Here is a 23,642-nt window from a genome sequence, read left to right on the forward strand (position 1 = left end):
AATATGAACAATTTCAGGCTTTACTGTATACATCTTGACCTATATATCCACCTTATTAGGTACGCCTGTCCAACTGCTCGTTAATGCAAATTTCTAATCAGCCAATCGCATGGCAGCAACTTAATTCATTTAGGTATGTAGACGTGTTGATGTGAGAGGATCTGCTGCAGTTCAAATCGAGCATCAGAATGGGGAAGAAAGGGGATTTAAGTGACTTTGGTCTAAGTATTTCAGAAATTTCACGCACAACCATCTCTAGGGTTTACAGAGAATGGTCTGACAAAGAGAAAATGTCCAGTGAGTGGCAGTTCTGTGGGCTCAAATGACTTGTTGATGCCAGAGGTCAGAGGAGAATGGCCAGACTGGTTCCAACTGATAGAAAGGCAACAGTAACTCAAAAAACCACTGTACTGAAATGGCCTCCACACTCACCAGATCTCAACCCAATAGAGAACCTTTGGGACATGGGATAAGATTGGCATCATGGATGTTCAGCCGACAAATCTGCTGCAACTGCGTGATGCTTTCATGTCAATGTGGAGCAAAATCTCTAAGGAATATTTCCAGTACCTAGTTGAATCTATGCTACAAAAGATTAGGCAGTTCTGAAGGCAAAAAGGGGTCTAACCCGGTACTAGTGGGGTGTATCTAATAAAGTGGTCTGTGAGTGTATATCTTCACTTCACATATACGTCTTGTAAAAGGGCCCCAAATTGGTCCACTTTAAGACATTAATGAAGCATTTAAAGCAGCTGAAGTTGCTGCACATCTACAGATAAGCATCTATAGTGGACACTTACATCACACTGTCATGCATCTGATAACTAAATGTGCAAGCAATGTGTTGTCTCAGAAGAAGATAATGCAAGCTCATTCTTAAAAAAGAAAAGTTTCAAATGATTTAAAAACTGATATAGAGCTACAAATAAGGACAAACACTTTTTGGTCTTTTTTTGCAGCAAGTTTTTACAGCATTTCAAAAGACACTTGCTTTGGGATTGTTATCTAATGCAGTGACATTCACAAATTTGTAAACGTGATCAGAATGGATAAATATATCTTAAGGTCACTGTATTCATCCGTTTACTTGGTTCTCATGCTAATCCTGACTAGGGGTTCATAGAGTTTAGTTGACAGGTCAACTTTAATACTGATGTTTTTTTTTTTTTACATTGACTAGTCGCGCTGCATAGATCAAAAGGTTTTTTTTTTAACACATGCAGGTAGGTTCACTGAATTATTTTTAAAATGAATTAAAATGCTATTTTTCCTATGTCAGCATCAATGATTCACATGAACATTAAAACATGTCAGCCAGTCAGATCGCTTCATGCAAATACTCTAGAGCAGTGGCTCTCAAACTTTTTTCACCAAGAACCACCTCAGAAAAAGCCAAGTACCTCCATAATGACCAGTACTCAAATACAGTAGCATAGTAGACCTAATTAAGCTAGAGCTCTGCATAGTTCAGAAACGAGGCAGAGCAAATCCTATTATTATGAATAATGATTATTGTCAGCCACTTTAAACATTATAAATAGTTTGAACGTTAACACTGCACTGTGTGCCTGGAAACATGCAAATGTTCCTTGGACCTCATAAATAGGCTATATGTCATCATATTCATATATAAACTCTTTTTGATTAATTTTGAAATAAATGATGCATGTATATATGACTTATTTATCTTTGAAATCTAAACATTAACTTTCCACCGTGTTCCCCGTTTTTTTCCCACCGTCCAAATACATGCAGCCAGGCCTGGATTGGCTAATCGGGAGGACCGGGAGAATTCCCAGTGAACCGGGCTGTTTATTGGCCGCGAGGGCCGGTGTCCCTAGCTGCTTGCACTCTCAGCAGTCGCACTTTTTTCTTCTATTTATTTATTTGACCATGGCTTTACTCCTTTTAATCATTATTTTGCCGCAGTGCCACTCTTTTTATTTATTTTCTCGCAGCCCCGTGAGAAAAATGCAGCCTGCAGGTTAACTAACCTTAACGATGATGATGATGTAACTATCGACCCCAAACAGCAGCACCTTAGTGAATATAAGAATTCAAATAAAATGAATAATACACCTGCTCAATGAAAATCAGATGATTCACTACATTAATAAATCTGACATAACTTGATCAGAAATCTAAAAATAGGAGAAAAAGATTGAGCCATCAAAAGAAAGTAATGCTGTGTCTTAAGGGTCGCAAGTCATTAGTTATTTTTTACTCTCACTAAAATAGCGCCAATGTGGTCCAGTGGTTAGCACATTGCCTTACAATGCCGCGGACCCGTGTTCAAATCTCCCTTGAAAAGTTTTTTTTTTTTTCATTTTTATTGTTAAGACATAAAATACTGTTAGGGCTGTTGAACATTTGAATTTCTAAAGCAGCTGTTTTCTTGAAAAAGACGTGATAGTGCCATTAGACACTGAATTGGAATCAGTCGTGAACTGAGGTGGGCCGCTCTGGCTTGAAACTCCAGGGCTGAAAATGAGTCCTACTCCGGCCCTGCATGCAGCTTAAAGAGCCCATATTATGGGTTTTTGAAAATTCCCCTCCATGTAGTGTGTAACACAGCTCTAAGTGAAGTGAAGTATCCAGCTAAGGCTTAAATCTGTAAGAATACAGTGTTTAAAACGGTTGATTCATCTATAAAAGAGTCGACTCATAGTGCTTCAAACGAGTCGCCTTGATACCGATTCATTAGGTGTTTCGCCATGACGTACGAACGAAACCAAGTTATTCACGTGCACGCGCAAACCCGGGAGATTTCAAACCTGAGGCCCCGCCCTCTGACGCAGTAACCCAGAGACACACACACACACACACACACACACACAAACATGCCGGTGGATTGAAGTCACACTGCAGATGAATATATTAAGTCTCTACCCAAGGATGAAACCTCAGCATTATAGCCAAGCAGTTGGAAACTACTGGAAACTTCTGGAAACTACATGCTACAAAGAATACTTCATCAGCGTTTGTTAAAGGAAGGATCAGTAAAGAGTAACTTACTGATGGACGTCAGGATGGGTTTTTCTTCCTCCATTTCTCAAGTGTAAGTACGTGCGATTAAAGTTGCCTCGTTGACTCTAGCTTGCAAATGTATTTAGTTGTGATTTGTTACTTGTAACCGCGTGTACTGTATCAGGTTAACTGGCTATATTCTCTTATCGCGTGCAAAGTCACGTTAAAAACGCGACGCGTGCTGCTTTGTTAACGGAGCTCCGTGGACGGGGAGTAGTGTGTGTGTCTGTGTGTGCGTGTGCGCGCACTGTCGTCCGGAGGTGTGTGTGTGTGTGTGCGCGCGCGCATGCGCGCGCGTTGTCGTCCGGAGCAGGGTTAAGTGCGTGCGTGTGTGTGTGTGTGTGTGTGTGTGTGTGTGTGTGTGTGTGCAATATACGTGTGTGTCTGTGAAAAGAGCAGAGTGAGAAGCTAGGAGATCTCCTCAACTGTTTTTGGAGTTTTTACTCAATAAAATAGTTAGTCGTCTGTATTTTCAAGTCCATAGTCTGTATTTACATTGACCCACTGGCAGCTAAAATCCACGCCTACACTATCGAGCGTGTATGAACTGTGATTACTTTTATATTGCTGATTAGCTGTTTGGCTTTTCACTCTCTGACTGAAGGCAGTCGACCAATCGCAACAGACTGTCATCGGTCCAATCAGCGCAGATTAGCTTCGCGCTAAGGAGGGGTTTGGGAACAAACGAATCACTGGACGATTCATACAGGAGTCGCTGGGATAATTAGGTAAAAATAAATGCAGATTATAAGACCACGAAAGTGTTTTTTGACCTTGCATGCATATTAAACTGTTGTTGGAGACCCTTACAACCAAGATATGACCCTATTTCATGTATAATATGGGCTCTTTAAGTTAATTGACTAATCCAAATGGGCACCATAGACATGCTCCTAGTAAGTAGTTATGTCTTAAGAGCAATCACTATATGTGTTTATTAGCTACTACAGCAGGGGAGTTCTTGAGATCTACCTGAGCTCAAACTCAACTCTCGCCTTGCAAACGGGAGGGAGCCTCGGGCTCGAGGATCATATGAGCTAAGGGCTTTCTCCTGGGTCAGCATGCCAAACACTCTTTACAATCAATCATCAGCTAAGTGTGAACTCTTGAAATGCATCTGAGCAGGGCTGAGCACGACAGTGAGTTAGCTTTTATTCTTTCATGCATACGTTGTTATGAAATAATGTGCCATGAATTTGTTATGTAGCAATAAACTTTGTCTTTTTCTTAAGAAAGTGCAGTGATCAATGTGTTAACTGCATTTATTTTGCGCTAAAATTAGCCTGTGCTAATGTTGCATTGTTATCGATAGGAACAGTGTTGACAACGCATTTGTTTTGCAGTAAAGTAACTGTTTTTGCAGTGTGTTAAGAGCTGACAAAAAATATATGTGAATATATTTGTCCTGCAAATAAACTGGCCAAATTTGCATCTAGTGATTTATTGATGACATCCTCAGTGACTAGTTAATGTAGACTCGAATTTATTAACATAAAAGTAGCCCCTAAAATTAGCCAATAAATTAAATTAGCCATAAGTTAGACACAATCAGCCATACAATTCATTCTTCAATTGACATATCCTAATCTTTATGGAATATTGGAATATTTCTAACATTCATTCATTTTCCTTCGGCTTAGTGCCTTATTTATCAGGGGTCACCACAGCAGAATGAACCGCCAACTATTCCAGCCCTTCCAGCCACAACCCAGTACTGGGAAACACCCATACATACTCATTCACACACACACTCATACTGTACACTACGGCCGCCTTAGCTTATTCAATTGACCTTTAGGGATGTGAACGATAACAATGGTGCTAACATATTTCCTGTGATATATATTTAATTTCTGTACCTTCTGGGAATCCAAAAAGATCTACATATTGATAAATAATGTTATGATCGCTGTTATAATGCTAAGTTAGTGTTATATTGCTTCTTGTTACAATTAGTCTGACAACAAGCAGGAAATGTTCATGGGCCATAACATCACTACATTGAAAAGGTCTATAGCACCAAACCAAAGCACCCAGAGAAAACCCATGCCAACATGGGGAGAACATGCAAACTCCACACAGAAATGCCAACTGACCCAGCCAGGACTCAAACTAGCAATCTTTTTGCTGTAAGGCAACAGTGCTAACCACTGAGCCACCGTGCCACCCATATTGGAGAATTTGTTCTGAATATTTCATCCGATGTAATTATTTTTAAGTCATGTGCCCTTGTAACCTTTAAGCCTTCCCTCATCAAAAACGTCTCTTCTTTGATTGGTGCTTACTCACACAGGGGTGGAGTCGACCTGTCACTCAAATGAGAATCAATCAAAAAACAAACCATAACCATCCAATCAAATCCACAGAGGCTAAATCAAGCCCCGCCCTACATTTGTTCTTGCTTGTAAATTGACTTTGCTCACATAAACAGTTAAAATCAAAATTAGATTAAATTAGAAACCAGTTATTAGAAATGAGTTATTAAAACTATTATAGAATTTTGCGTAAAAAAATCTTCCTTCCGTTAAACAGAAATTGGGGAAAAAAATATACAGAAGGACTAATAATTCAAGAGGGCTTATAAATCTGACTTTAACTGTGCATCACAAAGGGGAAAAAAGGAAACTTCCATTATACGCTGACATTAGCTTCACCATAACAATAATATGAACAGCATTTAACTTACCACCAGCTCACAAGGAAAAACCTCTTCATCAAAACTGGAAAAGACAGATAACGTCTCGAAGAACTTGATGATGCACTGCTCCTCCTTCAGCATAGCGAACTGCAGAAACGTCTGCTGGATCATTTTCCTCAGATGCTTCGGCTAGAGAGGAAAACATTCAGATCAGTACATCGTTTTTTTACCATAAACAACTAATGTCTTGCTGCTTAGTTGTTAAACACACTTTTACCTTCATACTGTCGATTAATTCTGGAGGAAAGAACAAATCCAGACCCACATCTTTCCTAAACAGGAGGAAAAATGTCAACAGTTCTGCAATTTTAAACCACAGTTAAATCAAAATTGCTTGTCCCCTTCCAATTTTTTTGCTGTTTTAAATATTTCCCAAATTATGTTTAACAGAGCGAGTATACAGTATTTCCTATAATATTTTTTTCTTCTGGAGAAAGTCTTATTTGTTTTATTTCGGCTAGAATAAAAGCAGTTTTTAATTTTTAAAGCCATTTTAAGGTCAATATTATTAACCCAATTAAGCAATATTGTTTTTCGATTGTCTACAGAACAAAACGCAGTTTCACAATGACTTGCCGATTTACCCTAAATTATTAAAAACAACATGGCACTTAAAGAACCCCTATTTTGCATTTAAAAAGGTCATATTTTGGTTTTGTTGTCTCCAACAACAGGCTGATATGCGTGGAAGGTCAAAACACACTTTCATTGTCTTAAAATATGCATTTATTTTTACCTAATTATTAAATAAAAGCGATTCATTTGTTCCCAGACCCCTCCGTATCGCAAAGCTAATCTGCGGTGATTGGTCCAATGACCCAGTCTGTTGCGACTGGTAGACTGCGTTCAGCACGAGACAAAGAGAAAAGCCCACCACAGCTATGAAATAGCAGACAGAGAGTATGTGGATACAGGAATGCAATTGCGTTTTACTCTCCTCTTAACCCTAACCCCAAGTAATAACAATGACACACATTCAGTATTAATCTACACAGTGGCAAAAGTTGAACTATTTAAAAATTGACCACATCGCGTGTGTGAGGAACAGCTAATGGTGGCCATAGAAAAGGCAAACGGCAGAGGATTGCGAGTTTAGAAACACATTTACAACGGTAAAGGAAGAAGCACGCGTCACATTTTTATCTTGGTTTTGGACTCAATATGTGAACAGCCCCATACAGATTTACCCTAAGAGATGCATTGCAAGCACTGATCTATAATAGAAACGGGATATTTTGCACTATAGAACTACAACTCTAACAACAGAAAACAAGACAATAATTTGAATCCCACTTGCATGTTATGATCCAGGGGAAGAAGAAACTGGTCCATATGACTTGTCACAGTTATTGACCAAGTCCCTGTCAAAGTCTGACAAAGTCCCATTTACAATAGTCTCTACTGCTCCTTTTATTTTAGCAAACGGCTGACGAATCCCACGTTACAGTGTAGGTTATTGTGTCAATCATTAGAAAAATGACAGAAACAAACTCAGTACATGGTTGACTATACTGTGGTATTGCTGTGAAAATTAACCCTTTTACTTAAACTATTCCCGGCAGCTGAATCTCCATCTGTCAGTAATCGTTATCTTCGTGTCATGATCAGTCATGTGATCCGCTAGTGTCTGAAGAGAAAGAAGTTCACGTTTAACCGGGACCGGCACTGCATATTTGGTGGTGTACCATGCCGACGTTGATGCATTCAGGCAAAAGATCCAAACCCAACACGATTCATTTATTTGATTCAGAGTCGAGTATTTCACTAAAGAATCAATGGTTTTAAACATGGCGCACTTTCAGATTTAACCCTCAGCTGGATGTTTTCATTCACATAGTGCTGTGCTACACACTGAATAGAAGGTCATTTTCAAAAACTGCAAACTACTAAATTTAAGTGTATTCCATCATCCACTTTAGCAATATTTACTATGTCTGATTTGAAGGATATATAATCAGGACGAGCCCCCTTTAATTGTTATGATTTAATAAGTTGTCTAAGGAGAGTAAACATAACATTTAGAATATTAGATTACTAGTGAATGGATGTAAAATACACAAGGACACAAACTTAACAATCAATTTGTTTATTCCTCTATGAGGAAAAGAGTTATAAAGCCAACAAAAGAGAGGAATAAATGAGTGCGCTTTGTACAATGCATGGAAAAAGCAAACAGAAATATAATCAAACCAAAAGTTTCAGGGGAAAAGGAACTAGAGTGGCACCAAAGCAAAGAGCTAAACAAAACCAAAAGCCACCTAAACTAGAACACAAGATCCTCTCTAAACTTACTAATGAAACAAAATGTGAGAAAGAAATCTTTTGCGTATGCAATGCCAATAGCATAAACTCCCTGAAATAATAAACAAAATGCAAAAAGCGGCGCTCACCCACTTACCTAGTGTTTCTGAACAATAGGGGTGTCACGATTTCGAAATCGATCGAAATTTATGCTCAATTTCGATTATCGAATCAAAAAATAGAATCGTCGATGCTGCCATGCCCCCATGTCACGTCAGCTTAGCTTGCCAAGCGGGAAAAAACAAGCAGGAGACCCGTCAACAGAACTTAAACCCTCTCCTCTTTCAATGAAGTCGCCGGTGTGTGAGCATTTTGGATTTCCAGTGAGTTATGTTGACAACGTTCGTGTTGTGGACAAAAAAAAAAAAAAAAAAGTTTTGCAAGCTCTGCTATGTACGCATTACGTAAGGTTCGTCCGATAGACAACACCAGCATCGTGACCCTCCCCCGTTGCAAATCCGCTCGCGAAAAGTACACACTCAGGCCCTGTTTACACTGTCTTTGTTTTTAAATGGCATTTTAGAACAACAACAATTTGACATCCACAGTGGCGTGTAGCATTTCTGAGCAGCCCTCCTTCCTCTCTACCTCTGAAACATCACGTGACCACACAGACACAGAAGCACACACAGCCATATGAGCTTGAGACAGCAGGTCCAGGCAGTCAGAGGACTGCTTCAATCTTTTACTCACTTGTACTGTACTTAGTAATTTTAGCGAACACCTCAGATACTGTTGGCTGGTTCCTGTTGGTTGTGCGTCTTTTTTACCGACGCCATTATAACGACACAGATCACTGCCTATTCATGAGTCCTGCAGAAAAAGTGATTGACAGGTGGTAATTATGTGTGTATCTTGCCTTTATTCATTTACTGTATGATTTGTTTATCGGTAAAACAAAGACCATGCAGGTCAGGTAGTTTAAACGGTAGGCTACAAATAATTAATTGGTCATTAATTAATTATTCATAATCGAAAATCGAATCAAATCGTGCCTTTAGAATCGAAAATGTAATCGAATCGAGGATTTGGAGGATCGTGACACCCTTACTGAACAATATAAATAGCTATGGGCAAAACGTATGTTGTGCGACTTAGTAACCTATTCCTTTTTCCCCAAAAAGGAATGATAAACTATTTAACCATATTGAATTGATTTACATCAGCGTATAATTATTCAGAGACACAGAACAAAACATGAAGCATGATCAGAAGCGAGCAAACAAAAACCAACACACACACACACACATCACTCTGTAAAAGGAGGCGTGCCGGTCAAATTTAAAGTCTGCTGAACAAAGCCTGATTGGTCCACGAGGAAACAACCTAATGAGGAGTGACAGGCTCGGGATCCAATCAGAAAGTACCTGGGAGAGAGAAAATAGCGGAACGAAAGGTGATAGGGCGAGACAGAGCGAATGACAAACAAGGAGAGGGAGAGGGAGGGGAGGCAAGCAAAAACAGAGAGGGAGAAAGCACAAAAATACAAACTCCCACACACCGTTACACCATAATAGGGGCTCTTAATGAATAAAAATCTAATTATGTTTTGTTTGTCGCATATAGTTCACTATTTATGTGATGTGGGTAAAAGGAGTGTTTCAATCCAGCTTCCACCGAAAGAATATTTCAAACCTGTGAAAACCACAGCGATGAATAAACCATACTACTTACTCCAACAGCTCGAAGTTGGATTTCTTCTCCAGGCCACTCGCATTCATGTCTTTATAAAACCTCCTGATGAAATTGAAAAAAAATATATTTAAATATTGTTCTAATTAACTGCTTTAATGTAAATATAAATGATGTAGTTAATTTTATGCTTATACAACATGAACAACAATAAATGTACCATTACGGAAACCATAGTGCAGGGGTGTCCAGATCCGCTCCTGGAGGGCCAGCGTCCAGCATAGTTTAGCTCCAACCCCAATCAGACACACCTGAGCCAGGTAATCAAGCTCTTACTTGAAATGTCCTGGCAGGTGTTTTGAGGCAAGGTGGAGCTAAACTCTTAAGGACACCGGCCCTCCAGGACTGAGTTTGGACACCCCTGCCATAGTGGAAAATAATAATGGAAAACATTTTTTTATTCTTATGAAATACATTTCACACAAATATTTCTTGCGTCAACTAATCAACTAGACCACAACGTGGTGCCGCAGTGGGTAGCGCTCTCGCCTCACAACAAGAAGGTCGCTGGTTTGAGCCTCGGCTGGGTCAGTTGGCATTTCTGTGTGGAGTTTGCATGTTCTCTCCGCATTTGCGTGGGTTTCCTCCGGGTGCTCCGGTTTTCCCCACAGTCCAAAGACATGCGGTATAGGTGAATTGAATAAGCTAAATTGGCCGTAGTGTATGTGTGTGAATGAGAATGTATGGGTGTTTCCCAGTGATGGGTAATGCTGACATTAAGCGAGTGGTGCCGGCAGCCAAAAACATTTGGATATGTTTGTAGATAAGGCCTTTTGTACTATGCATTGATATTGTTAATAGGGATGCAACAATTAGCCAATTTCACTATTAACCGCAATTTAATTCGTCACAGTTAATGAATCGTAAAGGCTTCTCTAAGCCGCATTTCTGTTGCACGGAACAAAACCAAAAACTGCTGCAGTTTAACAAAGTTATGCCAAGTTGCCAACTATGCGCTAGTTTAAGTTCCAAGTATGTACACCGAGGCTAATATGCACACACACCTGATTAACTATAGCAGCGGCCGTTTCCATATCACGTATTTTCCGCTTGCAAGTTCGTTATTTCTAATGTCAGAATATATGACAGTATGCAGCACAAGTAGAGCTAAACGCTTGCGTCTTTCTGGGCGCACGCAGTAGAAAACTTCTCACGATGAGAGTTGTGCGTGCCTTTCATTGCAATGTAAACAAAAGGTATGTTAGACGAGTTATTATTAAAATGATTATATAGGCATGAACGCAGATGGCAACAACAGTTAATCTAAATAGCTACTTACCTAATATGAAGCTTGAATTTACATTAGACTTGATAACAGTGAAACCCTGATTATTCTTCAAAACTATATATTTGAACAACCAAAATCTATAATCTTATAATCGAAGCATACTTCAGCAATGCACTGCTTTTGTTGTGCTCTGAAATACAACATTTGAATGTTTGTAAAAAAGTCTATTGTACAATGCAGTGATTTTTATGTAGTTTCAAAATACAATATATTAACATTTTAATGTAGAAAAAGCCAACATGGACATCTTAAGGAGCAAAAATACAGCATATGGACTCAAATGCAGTTGTGTCATTACTCATATAGCAAGTCATATCTCTCCGGCCCTTCATTTGGAATGGTTTTTATAAACCGGCCCCCATGACAAGCTAAAGGAATAGCCCTGAGCTAGACACATTCATTCATTCATTTTTGTTCATTTTAGTCCCTTTATTAATCAGGGGTCGCCACAGCGGAATGATCCGCCAACTTATCCAGCATATGTTTTACACAGCAAATGCCCTTCCAGCTGCAACCCAGCACTGGGAAACACCCATACACTCTCATTCACACACATACACACACTCATACACTACAGACAATTTCGTTTTTTTAATCGATTTATAGTGCATGTCTTTTCATTTTCACAGGAGGGCTAATATGCTTGACTTGTCTTGACTGATCTCTTCATCCCTCCTTCTGAATGATTTACTCAAAAATCGATTCAGCTTCATGTTTCGATGATGCACGCTGTGGATAAAATCAGTGTGCAAATGTATTTTTGACCTGATCTCCAGACAGCCGAGCTGCAGGGCCATCCCGTCGCTGACTCTTCTGGCGTTGTGCTGCATGTAATCGGCACGAACCTGCAAAACCACAACAATCACACCTTCATTCTGCTTTTTTCATCTACAAAACACCATCAGCAACAGTATATCACAAGTCCACGATGCTTCAGAGCAAACGGAGTGACTAGTGCACTGAAAAAAAATCCCTCACTGGATTTACTACATTTTTTAAGGTAAGTGGCTGCAAACTATTTATGTGGACTGAACAGTTGCAGCTCATCCAGAACGCTGCGACCAGGATTCTGACCAGAATCAGGAAATCAGAGCACATCACACCTGTCCTCAGGTCTTTACACTGGCTCCCAGTTAGTCCAGTAGATTTTAAAGCATTACTACTGGTCTATAAACCACTGAAAGGCCTAGGAGCTCAATACATTACAGATATGCTCACTGAATACAAACCCAACAGATCACTCAGATCTTTAGGATCATATAAATTAGAAATTCCAAGAGTTCAGTCAAAGCTTTCAGCTGCTAACAGCGCCCCTCGCTGCTGGAATCAGCTTCCAGAAATGATCAGATGTGCTCCAACATTAGGCACATTCAAATCAAGACTGAAAACACATCTGTTTAGCTGTGCCTTTACTGAATGAGCAATGTGAATTGTCCGACAGATCGCAGTTTTCATGGTTTTCACTACATTCATCATTCATTCTTCCTTGGTGGGGCGCCACGCCAAAACTGATCCCGCCACGGCTACATTACAGCTTTTCATTCAAAACATCCAGTCCTGTTTTCTTTTTTTTATAGCGGGTGATAATCGCACCAAAACTATTAAAAGGTAAGTGAATTATTACAGCGCAAACTTTTTTGTAACCGTAGTAGTGCTGTGCGTAATTTTTTTAACACTTTGAGGTTACGTGCTGACTGACTGACTGACAGGTGCGTGATGCGTGAGGACAGCAAACACGATATATAGCCTAGCCATTTCACTTTACTTCAGGACGCATTAGTATCGCTTTGTAGGTCTATTAGAGACATTCATAAATATTCCTAGCAAACCTAATAAATGTTGGAGGCATACTTTTTACATAAACGCACTAAATAACACTTCAGCAGTGTTTATTTGAGAGCAAACAAGAAGATCTGCGCTTCAGCAGCGTATATTTGAGGGGGCGTGCAAGACGTTTTGTGCAAGAACAGAGGAAATCGGCGCGCAAGCAAAGAGATTCGCATGCCCGTAGGCTATTAAATGCAATCTCTACTTAATACTGCGCTTACGACATTTGTCATTGAAATAACACAACAGGTAGTTGGTAGATCTGTGTAAAAAAGGCCTGCCGCCACAGCTAGAACCCTGGAGGAAACACTGCGATTGTGTCTTTCTTTTTTTCATTCTTTTATAACCCGTTTTAACAAGTTTTTTTATCTGTTTTTATTATTTGTTTTAATTTTCTTATACCTTTCTCTTTATTCCTGTCTATGTAAAGCACTTTGAATTGCCACTGTGTATGAAATGTGCTATATAAATAAACTTGCCTTGCCTTGAATTTAAACAAACAAATTAAGTTGAACGTTACTAAGTTTAATTTGTTTGATTAAATTCAGCCCATATCAATTGTTTGCATCCTCTTACCTTAAAACAATTCTGTAAATCCAATGAATGATTTTTTTCAGTGTTTTTAAAGTCACGTCTGGTTGAGCCAGAGGTGTGGACTCGAGTCATGTGACTTGGACTCGAGTCAGACTCGAGTCATGAATTTGATGACTTTAGACTCGACTTGACAAAATATAAAAAGACTTGCAACTCGACTTGGACTTGAACATAAATGACTTGGACTTTGACTAGGACTTGCCCCTATTGACTTGTAAAGACTTGCTGCTTCCCATGAAAAGCCCAACGATAAAAAAGTATGTTGACATGGACCGCTCTCTCTCTCTCCGTTTATGTGTGCGTGTGTGTGACAGCATGCGTGCGCGTGTGTGTGAGCATGCGCGCTTTCGGCGTCCAATCGAAGCACGGTAGATTGTTTTGATTCGACACTATCCAACGTGACTACTATGAGGCGCCGGAGTGGACAAAAGTCAAGCGAACGCAGAGAGAATTTGAATTTGAACTTGAGATCGAGCCAATACTCGCTCTCTCTCTCTCTCTCTCTCTCTCTCTCTCTCTCACTCACATACAACATACACCTCTCTCTCTCTCTCTCTCTCTCTCTCTCTCTCTCTCTCTCGTGCATTCAGTCTCTTTGCGTTCGCTTGACTTTTGTTTACGATGGCGTCTCATACCTTTAGTGCTTTTGCTCTCACGGGATCCTCCTGTTAAACTGACCCTTCGCTAAGCCACGCCCAAAAACCGCCACCCACCAATCGCGGCTTACCAATCGTAGCTACGGGCAGAGGCTCTGTCAAGCTTTCGAGCGAGGGAAACAAGCCAAATCGTTGCACAATTGGATTGTGAAAATCTGACACCCGCTATCCTAAAAGTTTGGACTGGGTGGTGGGATTTTTTCCCTTTTCAAAACCAAAGCCCAAGAGGAGAAATGCCAGCGTGGATCAAGCTGTGTGAGGGGCGGTAAAGGAGTTAAGCTAAGTTGGTTTTGTTTTTGATATTTACATTCAATGATAGGTGGCAATAACTCACACTCCTCTTATCCTAAACAGATCTAAACTGTGTTTCTTTTAAAAAAAAATTTAAAAAAAAACAAAGCAGGTTATGCTTCCCAGCGGTCTTTTTCTTTTTTTCCACTCGATATTATGAGCCAGGGCTCGACAATGAGGACTGCCCGATGGCCCGGGGCCAGCATGCGAGACACTCGGGCCAGTGTACAAAATGTTACTGGCTCGATCGGGCCAGCTGCTGCCTTTTTGCCTGCCAGATCGAGCCAGAGCTGCGTGCTGCGACTGTCTGTCAATTGTGTGCAAATACAATCTTACGGTGCTTTCACACATAGACGTTTGTTTCGGAATCGGTCTCGTTTCACCCGTTAGCGCGTTTTTTTAGCATATATCCAGCAGTTGCGCTCGCTTCCGCGCCAAATCAATCAGTCCAAGATCGCCTGAATGAGACGGTCTCTGTCCTATTGAGCGTATCGATTGTAGCGAGAAAACAATGCAACGAACTAACGACCCAGGCTATATCACAGTGTATTATGATTGTGTAATAGCCATATATACGGCTATATGAAGAGGGAATGATGAGCAGGGCGAGATGTCATTCTTACCGGTAAATGCGAAAGTGAAAGCATGCTGAAATATTACCGAGAGCTGTTTGTCCAGCCTGATCTCGGTTTATCCGTCAGTAAAAATTGACCGAAATTACTATCTGTTAATTTTTCCATATTTTAATCGTATAATAGGCCTATGTTGTATTAGGCCTGTTGTTTTGTTCATTTCCGCACTGACAGCTCGAAAGAAAGATTTACATTGATCTGATGCAGTCTCGGTTCATCTGCTATGTCTCTCTATAATTAAGCCTAAAATACAGAATTATAGTCAACGTTTCTTTAATAGATTGATTAATTCAATTGATCGATTTCTACAAAATCTGACAATTTAAATGAGGCTCTGTATGACAAAGTCTGACCTCGATTTGTATTTGGTGACGATGTCTGTGGGTTGTTAAAATTAAAGTGCACATTTTCACTTATAAAATATTCTATACACAATGCACAAAAGTTTGGGGTCAGTGTGATTAAATATGTTAAAACAAGCTTCTTCTGCTCACCAGGGCTGCAATTATTTCATCATAAATACAAATTGTGAAATGTTGCACTATAAAATAACTGTTCAAAAGTAGTTTATCATTTAATTTATTCATTTATTCCAGTGATTTTAAAGATGAGATTTCAGCTTCATTACTCCAGTCACATGATCCTTCAGAAATCACTAATATTAATAATTATTATATTTATTAATGGTAATAGTTATAAAATCAATAATGTCTGGAGTAATTATTTTATTTGAAACTAAATACAATAACAAAGCAGTTATTTAAAATTTTAATAAATATTTAACAATTACACCTTTTTTACATTTATAAATATAGCCTTGATGAACTGAATAGTTTTCCTTAAACATTTTAAAAATTACCGTAAATATATATACAGATTTATTAGCCCCCTTTTGTTTTTTGTTTTTTGTTTTTAAAATATTTCCTAAATGATGTTTAACAAAGCAAAGAAATGTTGATATTTTGTCTGATAATATTTTTTCCTCTGAACAAAATCTTATTTGTTTTATTTTGGCTAGAATAAAAACATTTTTTTAACCATTTTAAGGTAAAATTTATTAGCCTCTTAAGCTAATTGTTTTTCAGACTGTCTACAGAACAAACCATCATTATACAATAACTAGCCTAATTACCCTAACCTGCCTAGTTAACCTAATTACCCTAGTTAAGCCTTTAAATGTCACTTTAAGCTCTATAGAAGTGTCTTGAAGAATATCTAGTAAAATATTATTTACAGTCATCATGACAAAGATAAAATAAATCAGTTATTAGAGATGAGTTATTAAAACTATTATGTTTAGAAATGTGCTGAGAAAATCTGTTCTCTGTTAAATAGAAATTGGGGAAAAAAATAAACAGGGGTGCTAATAATTTAGGGGGACTAATAATTCTGAAATCAACTGTGTGTGTGTGTATATACACACACACACACACACACACGCACATTCAAATAGCGATTAACTTCTTTTTTTTTTTTTTTTGGTGGGGCCAGTGAAAATTTGGGCTGGGCAAGTAAAAATCAGAACCACTGGCCCGATCGGGCCAGTAGAAAAAATCCTTAGCGTTGAACCCTGTGAGCACTGCTTAGTTTAAACCCTCGCTATTGTAACGCATATAAATACATACACTAATATTTGCTGGTAGGAAAAATCTATTTGTTCACTTCTGTTATTTATACTTTAATGTGCATTTCAATTTTTTTCTTCCACTTAACTGCAAATTTGAATAAAAACTGGATAAAGAGCACACAAACATGCTGACAGTAATAGGTACTGTACACTGTTATGGGTCAATGATGCTAATATTCGGCACAAATCCATCAGTTTCTTAAACAGAGGAAATCCGTGCACGAGCATCACACAAGGTAGAGAGCAAAGCTCTTCAACGTTATGTGAAGAAAACAACTTTATTGTTTGTATGAAGTAGCCTACTTCATTAACAATATGTGCTACCATTTTACATTGCTGCTAGACAGATTTGCAACTCCATCTCTTCAGCACACACGAGATTCAATTGACAAAATTCCAATTTCACTCAATTTAACTTTGCAGCATAGGAGTTGTTGGTCTACTGCTACCACATTGAGGTTATGTAATTTTGGTTAATCACAAGTTGATCACCGAAGACATAACATAGCACAACTAAACTTAATGAATTAGACAGCAGTAGACCTGCAATTTCTGTGTGATGTGAGGCAAAATGGAGTCTTTTTTTTTGGTGGAACTCGTTCTTGTGCATTATGCTGTGGAGACGAGACGCAGCACTGTTCAGTACTTTTTCAGAAAATTGCATTTGTATTTTTATATATCTAAGCAATGTTCTTTAATAAAAAAAGGTTTGTTTAATTAATACAGATCTTACAACCATACCTAATCTGTATATATTTTATTTTTCTGTTAAAAAGACTCGAAAAGACTCGAAAATCAAACTGCAGGACTTTGGACTTGACTTGAGACTTGTTGCCTTTGACTCGGGACTTGACTCAGGACTTGCCTGTCTTGACTCGGGACTTGACTCGGGACTTGAGGGCAATGAATTGAGACTTACTTGTGACTTGCCAAACAATGACTTGGTCCCACCTCTGGGTTGAGCGTTATTGTCATTCCGCTACATGTGTGGACATATAGTGTAATGAAATGTGTCTTGCAGGATCACGGTGCTACATAAATGAACATAATCATAATTATGAACACAATACTGAAGGTTTTTAAGCTATACATAGGTTTATACCTATACCAGTGAGTGTGACTTTGCAGTAGCTGGTCCTAGGTTGTGGAAAGCTCCGTCCCTCTGTATTAGATCTGTTTAATTTCTGTCCGTTTTTATATCTAGGTTGAAAACTTACCTTTTTGATGTGGCTTTTTAATCAATGAAAATTGTCAGTTTTAGCTATAATTTTATATATGTATTTTGTTGGGATGTGTATTATGCAGCACATTGGTCAACCTCTGGTTGTGTTTAATAGTGCTATATGAATAAAATTACTCGAGCATTTATCTAACTATACTAACTAAATACAGTAACCTCCTGAATTATTAGCCCCCTGTATATTTTTTTATAATATCTGTTTAATGGAGAGAAGATTTTTTCAACACATTTTTAATCATAATAGTTGTAATAAATCATTTCTAATAACTGAATTTTAAAGTGACTTAAAGTGACATTTAAAAGCTTAACTAGGTTAGTTAGGCAAGTCATTGTTTAACGATGGTTTGTTCTGTAGAAAATCCAAAATAATATTGCTTAAGGAGGCTAATAATACTGACCTTAAAATAACATTTAAAACTCTAAAAACTGCTTTTATTCTAGCCGAAATAAAACTAATCAGACTTTCTCCAAAAGAAAACATATTACATGAATACTGTAAAATTTCCTTATATAATATTTCCTTAAATATTTGAAAAAGAAACCAAAAATTCACAGGAGGGCGAATAATGTTGACTTCATCTGTATATTATAAATACTTAACAACAAATACTTTTTCTATATATACATAATCTACAACAGAATATACAAATACCTTTACGTTTGTGTGATAAACAGACACTGACCTGCTGGTAGAAGTACAGCATTGTGGTTTTGTCGTCTTTTAGCTTCTCCAGAAAATCAGAAGGTATGTAACGAATCCTCAAATCATATCTGATCGTGAAAATACAACAAAAATGTGTTGGTAATACATCCATTCATTCATTTTCCTTCAGTTTAGTCTCTATTCAACCCAGGCTCGTTCTGAAAATGTACCCCATATACATTTTTGAGGTATGTTTTTTGCAGCTCTTTGTTTTCGCGAATCCACCAGAGGTCGCTGTGTAGGCTTTTTGAGATCTCAAATTTCCATCAGGGGCTGATGTCGACTGACTGACTGACTGACTGACCCACGCTCCTCCTCTCCTAAACCCAACCAATAGTGTTTTTAAAAGCACAGATTGACCTGTCCACACACTTCCCTAAACCCAACCGCCAGTTTTAAAAAGCAATCCAGAAAGAGAAAAGCCCTTCGCTGATTTTCAGGTTTTCAGATTTTACCACATTCTCTCCCTGTTATTTACTTGTTTATTTTATTTTTTTGGCTTCTGTTTTTGTTTTACCTGCTTTCTGGAACCGTTCTTCACCAGACTCGAGCCCCGTTGTCACGGTCAACTCCTCTCTGCATCTCAAGTCCGCCCACGTACGTGACGAGCTAACTGGACAAACTGTTAACAGCAGGAAAGCCGCTAACACACGCGAAAAGGAAGGGTGTCAAATTGCCCCGTAGCGTTCATTTTAAAGTCGAAATGAGTCAATACGTACCTCTGGCAACACAATTCGCGATCTCCAGCAATGTATATAAGACAATGTTTTCAGAATGAGCCTGTGTTGTCTTTATTTCAGAGTTCGCCACAGCAGAATGAACCATAAACTATTCCAGCATATGTTTAAACTGAGAATTTACAAGTAGCCTATAATATTTTTCCACATGTGTATGTGTGTGTGGTGTCTATATATGTGTATATATGTGTTGTTGTGAGTGGTGTACTTATATATACTGAGCACTGTATATTGTTTACCCAGAATGTACATGGTCATACAGCAAGTAATACAACAAACATTCGGTTTGGGCTAGCTTTTGCAGCTGGAGATTGATGGGTGAACATTAGCTAGTGGGGGAGTGTCTTTTGTCTCTCCAGGTGGGAATACACTTCAGAGGCTTAATTAATTATTTAAATATATATATATTATTGCATTTTATTATATCATTTTTAATGTAGTTTCTGAATTAAAAGTAATGAAGTGACGTTAAAACACAACAAGGCAGAGCTTTACATTTCTGCGATTGAAGTATTCTCATTATTTTGAACACACTAATGAAAAGAAATTTTACTTCATTAATAAGAAAATATTGTGTTTTTCTTTTAAGTGAATGAAGGTTATACAGTGCTGTATTAATTGCAGAGCTCCTCTATTTAAAAAAAAAAGAAGAAGAAAAAAAGTCCTGCAAGTTCTGAAAGAGATCACGCCTTAGCAAAGGAAAGGAAAAGTAATGCATGAGTAACTCAAAATTAACATAATAGATTATTCACCATTAAAAGTAACACAACTGGTTACTTTTTGGGGAAGTAACTCATTATTGTAATGGACTGCTTTCAAAAGTAACAAGTGTGTAAAAAGTGTGCGAAATCTTATTCTGACCTCCACTCGGCCTCGACGTGCTGCTGTTCATATTTCTGCTCCACCTCTGCTACGGTGAGTTTGGGATGCAGCCAATGGACCTCGTCTGATTTCAGGTGCTTCAGCATTAAACCATAGCATTCAAAACACTTGATGTTTGGCCCGAGACGCCCGCTGTCCAAGATCGCCTTGATAATGCTCTACACAATCACATCATATCACAAAAACAATCATGTTAACTTAATCGATTTGTGTTGGGACAACATGAAGGAATTGTGTGGAACCCGGCATTTTTTACAGTGTAAATAATGCATACATTGACATTTTATGTCTACGAGTTTATCAGCATTTTAACATTATTTTCAGTCCATTTAACAGTCAAAAAATGAATGAAGTCACTTTATAAATTGAACATTTTACCAAGATACCTGTATATATATATATATATATATATATATATATATATATAAAATTTTGATCAGCCAATCACATGGCAGCAACTTAATGCATTTAGGCATGTAGGCATGGTCCAGACGATCTGCTGCAGGTCAAACTGCATCAGAACGGGGAAGAAAGGGGATTTAAGTGACTTTGAACATGCCAGGGTTGCTGGTGCCAGACAGGTTGGTCTGAGTATTTCAGAAACTGTTGATCTACTGGGATTTTCACGCACAACCATCTCTAGGGTTTACAGAGAATGGTCCGACAAAGAGAAAATGTCCAGTGAGAGACAGTTCTGTGGCAAATGCCTTGTTGATGCCAGAGGTCAGAGGAGAATGGCCAGACTGGTTACAGCTGATAGAAAGGCAACAGTAACTTAAATAACCATTTGCTACAACCGAGGTCTGCAGAAAAGCATCTCTGAACACACAACCTATCCAACCTTGAGGCAGATGGGCTACAGCAGCAGAAAACCACACCGAGTGACAGTCCTGTCAGCTAAGAACAGGAAACTAAGGCTATAATTCACACAGGCATTTTCTTGGCAAGATGACCAAGATGGCGGCGCGTGCACACGCTGCGGCTTCTCTCTCTCCCGACAAAACGGTGTTTTTGTGTTCTTCGTCTTGTACGTCGCAGTGTTTTTGTGCGTCAACGTCACGTTTATCTGTCCGTAACCGCGCATATAGTCGAACATTTCTGCTAGACATCGGTAGAAACAAACTTTACAAGCTAAACTCCGCGGACACTGAGGAGCTGCAAGATCTCGGCTTGCTCCGAATGCCTACCCATCCTCCGACCCCCACCTCTCCACCTCGCCCACAATGGAGGCGCTTCAAGCGGCGCGAGAGGAAGCAGAAGAGGGGTAAGCGCGGGGGTATCCGAACTAGGCTAGCGGCTAACCCCCACAAACCCGCTATCCCCTCCATCATCCTAGCGAACGTACGCTCGCTAGACAACAAACTGGACTACATCCGTCTACTTCGTTCATCACAGAGGACTGTAAAGGACTGTTGTGTTTTTGTGTTTACGGAAACTTGGCTCAACGACAACGTTCCGGACAGCGCCATTCAGCTCGACCAGCTAACATGCTACAGAGCAGACAGAGCTATCGTCGCGGGAGGTAAGACCCGCGGTGGCGGGCTCTGTGTTTACATCAATGAGTCATGGTGCCGCGATGCCGTTGTAGTCCGCAAACACTGCTCACCACTGGTGGAGTTCATGATTATTAAGTGCCGTCCATTTTATCTACCGAGGGAATACACAGCCATTCTGCTTTTCGCTGTTTACATCCCTCCCAGCTCCAATGCAAACAACAGGAGTGAGGCACTAAATGACCTTTACCTGCACATTAGTGAGCAGCAGACAGGCCACCCCGATGCTTTTCTCATCCTGGCAGGGGACTTTAACCATGCAGACCTTAAGAGTGTGTTTCCAAAAATACAACAACACATAGACTTTCCAACACGGGGCAATAACACACTGGACTTTGTTTACACCACACAGAGAGGAGCTTACAAAGCCCTCCCCCTCCCCCACCTTGGTGCCTCAGACCACTTAACTGTCATGCTAATGCCTGCTTACAGACCGATCGTTAAAGTCACCAAACCGGTTTGCAAGGAGATACAAGTGTGGCCAGAAGGTTCTTCAGAGGCTTTACAAGACTGCTTCAATACCACAGACTGGGATATGTTTAAACAGGCTGCCACTTACAACAACACCACTGACCTCCAGGAGTATGCTGAGACTGTTACAGCCTACATAAACAAATGCACTGAGGATGTAACAGTCACCAAAACCATCACAGTCCGTCCCAATCAGAAGCCATGGCTAACAGGAGAGGTCTTCAACCTCCTGAAGGCTAGGAACACTGCCTTTAGAGCTGGAGATGAGGCGAGCCTAAAGTCAGCTAGAGCCAACCTTTCCCGTGGCATCAGAGAAGCTAAGAGACAGTACTCCAGAGGTATAGCCCATCGCTTTAATGACAGCAGGGACACACGGAGTCTGTGGAGAGGAATACAGTCCATCACAGACTACAAACCCCAACCACAGACATGTGACAGCTCCATCCCCCTGCTGAACGAGCTAAACAAATTCTTCGCTCGTTTTGAGGTACAAAACAGCACCATTGCACAGAAGATGCCACCTCCCCCTGGTGACCAGGTGATGACTCTGTCTCCGGACAGTGTGAGGAGGTCTCTCAGCAGGATTAACGCACGCAAAGCTCCGGGCCCTGACAACATCCCAGGTCGTGTACTGAGAGACTGTGCATCAGAACTCACTGATGTCTTCACAGACATTTTTAACATCTCTCTAACCCAGGCTGTTGTCCCCACCTGTTTTAAAGCCACTACCATCATTCCGGTCCCAAAAAACTCATCTCCCTCCTGCTTTAATGACTACCGTCCAATTGCACTGACTCCTATCATCATGAAGTGCTTTGAACGGCTTGTTATGCAGCACATCAAGTCTGTCCTCCCCCCCTCCCTGGACCCGTTTCAATTTGCTTATCGGCCCAACCGCTCGGCTGATGATGCCATCTCCACTGCACTTCACACAGCACTCACACATCTGGACAAAAAAGACTCCTGCGTCCGTATGCTGTTCATAGACTTCAGTTCAGCATTCAACACTATCATCCCCCAACAGCTCTCTCAAAAACTGCTCCAGCTGGGGCTAAACACCTCTCTGTGTAACTGGCTGCTGGATTTTCTCACTGGAAGACCACAAGCAGTACGGGCCGGCAGTAACACATCGAGCACCATCACTTTAAACACTGGGGCCCCTCAGGGATGTGTTCTGAGCCCTATCCTCTTCACCCTGCTCACTCATGACTGTGCACCATCACACAACTCCAATCTGTTCATCAAGTTTGCGGATGACACAACTGTGGTGGGTCTCATCAACAAAAACGATGAGGAAAACTACAGAAGTGAGGTGAGCCGTCTGGCCGAGTGGTGCAGAGACAACAATCTCTTTTTGAATGTGGAGAAGACGAAAGAGATTGTTGTTGACTTCAGGAAAGAGCACACTCTCCATGCTCCCCTG

The 23,642-nt window shown here is 39.8% G+C and overlaps 1 protein-coding gene across 7 annotated transcripts in view; it reads right to left on the bottom strand.

Annotated features, from left to right (window-relative positions):
- Positions 1-23,642, bottom strand: part of ptk2ba (protein tyrosine kinase 2 beta, a) — a 92,429-nt gene that overhangs the window by 62,950 nt on the left and 5,837 nt on the right. For 5 of the 7 annotated variants that reach the window (XR_012393197.1, XM_005158577.6, XM_068214505.2 and 2 more), the window contains 6 exons: positions 20,175-20,353; positions 18,557-18,644; positions 11,772-11,851; positions 9,701-9,763; positions 5,943-5,997; positions 5,714-5,854 (listed from right to left, as the gene is read on the bottom strand). Coding sequence is in view for 6 of the 7 variants with exons in the window: in XM_005158577.6 (XP_005158634.1) it covers positions 5,714-5,854; positions 5,943-5,997; positions 9,701-9,763; positions 11,772-11,851; positions 18,557-18,644; positions 20,175-20,353 (606 nt within the window). In the remaining variant the exon portion in view is untranslated. Of the gene's footprint in view, positions 1-5,713; positions 5,855-5,942; positions 5,998-9,700; positions 9,764-11,771; positions 11,852-18,556; positions 18,645-20,174; positions 20,354-21,801; positions 22,113-23,642 lie in introns of those variants that run through there. The other 2 variants (XM_005158579.5, XM_073928103.1) reach the window with 2 other exon arrangements.

This window comes from Danio rerio, chromosome 17, assembly GCF_049306965.1.
Source record: "Danio rerio strain Tuebingen ecotype United States chromosome 17, GRCz12tu, whole genome shotgun sequence".
In the NCBI taxonomy this organism is placed as follows: domain Eukaryota; kingdom Metazoa; phylum Chordata; class Actinopteri; order Cypriniformes; family Danionidae; genus Danio; species Danio rerio.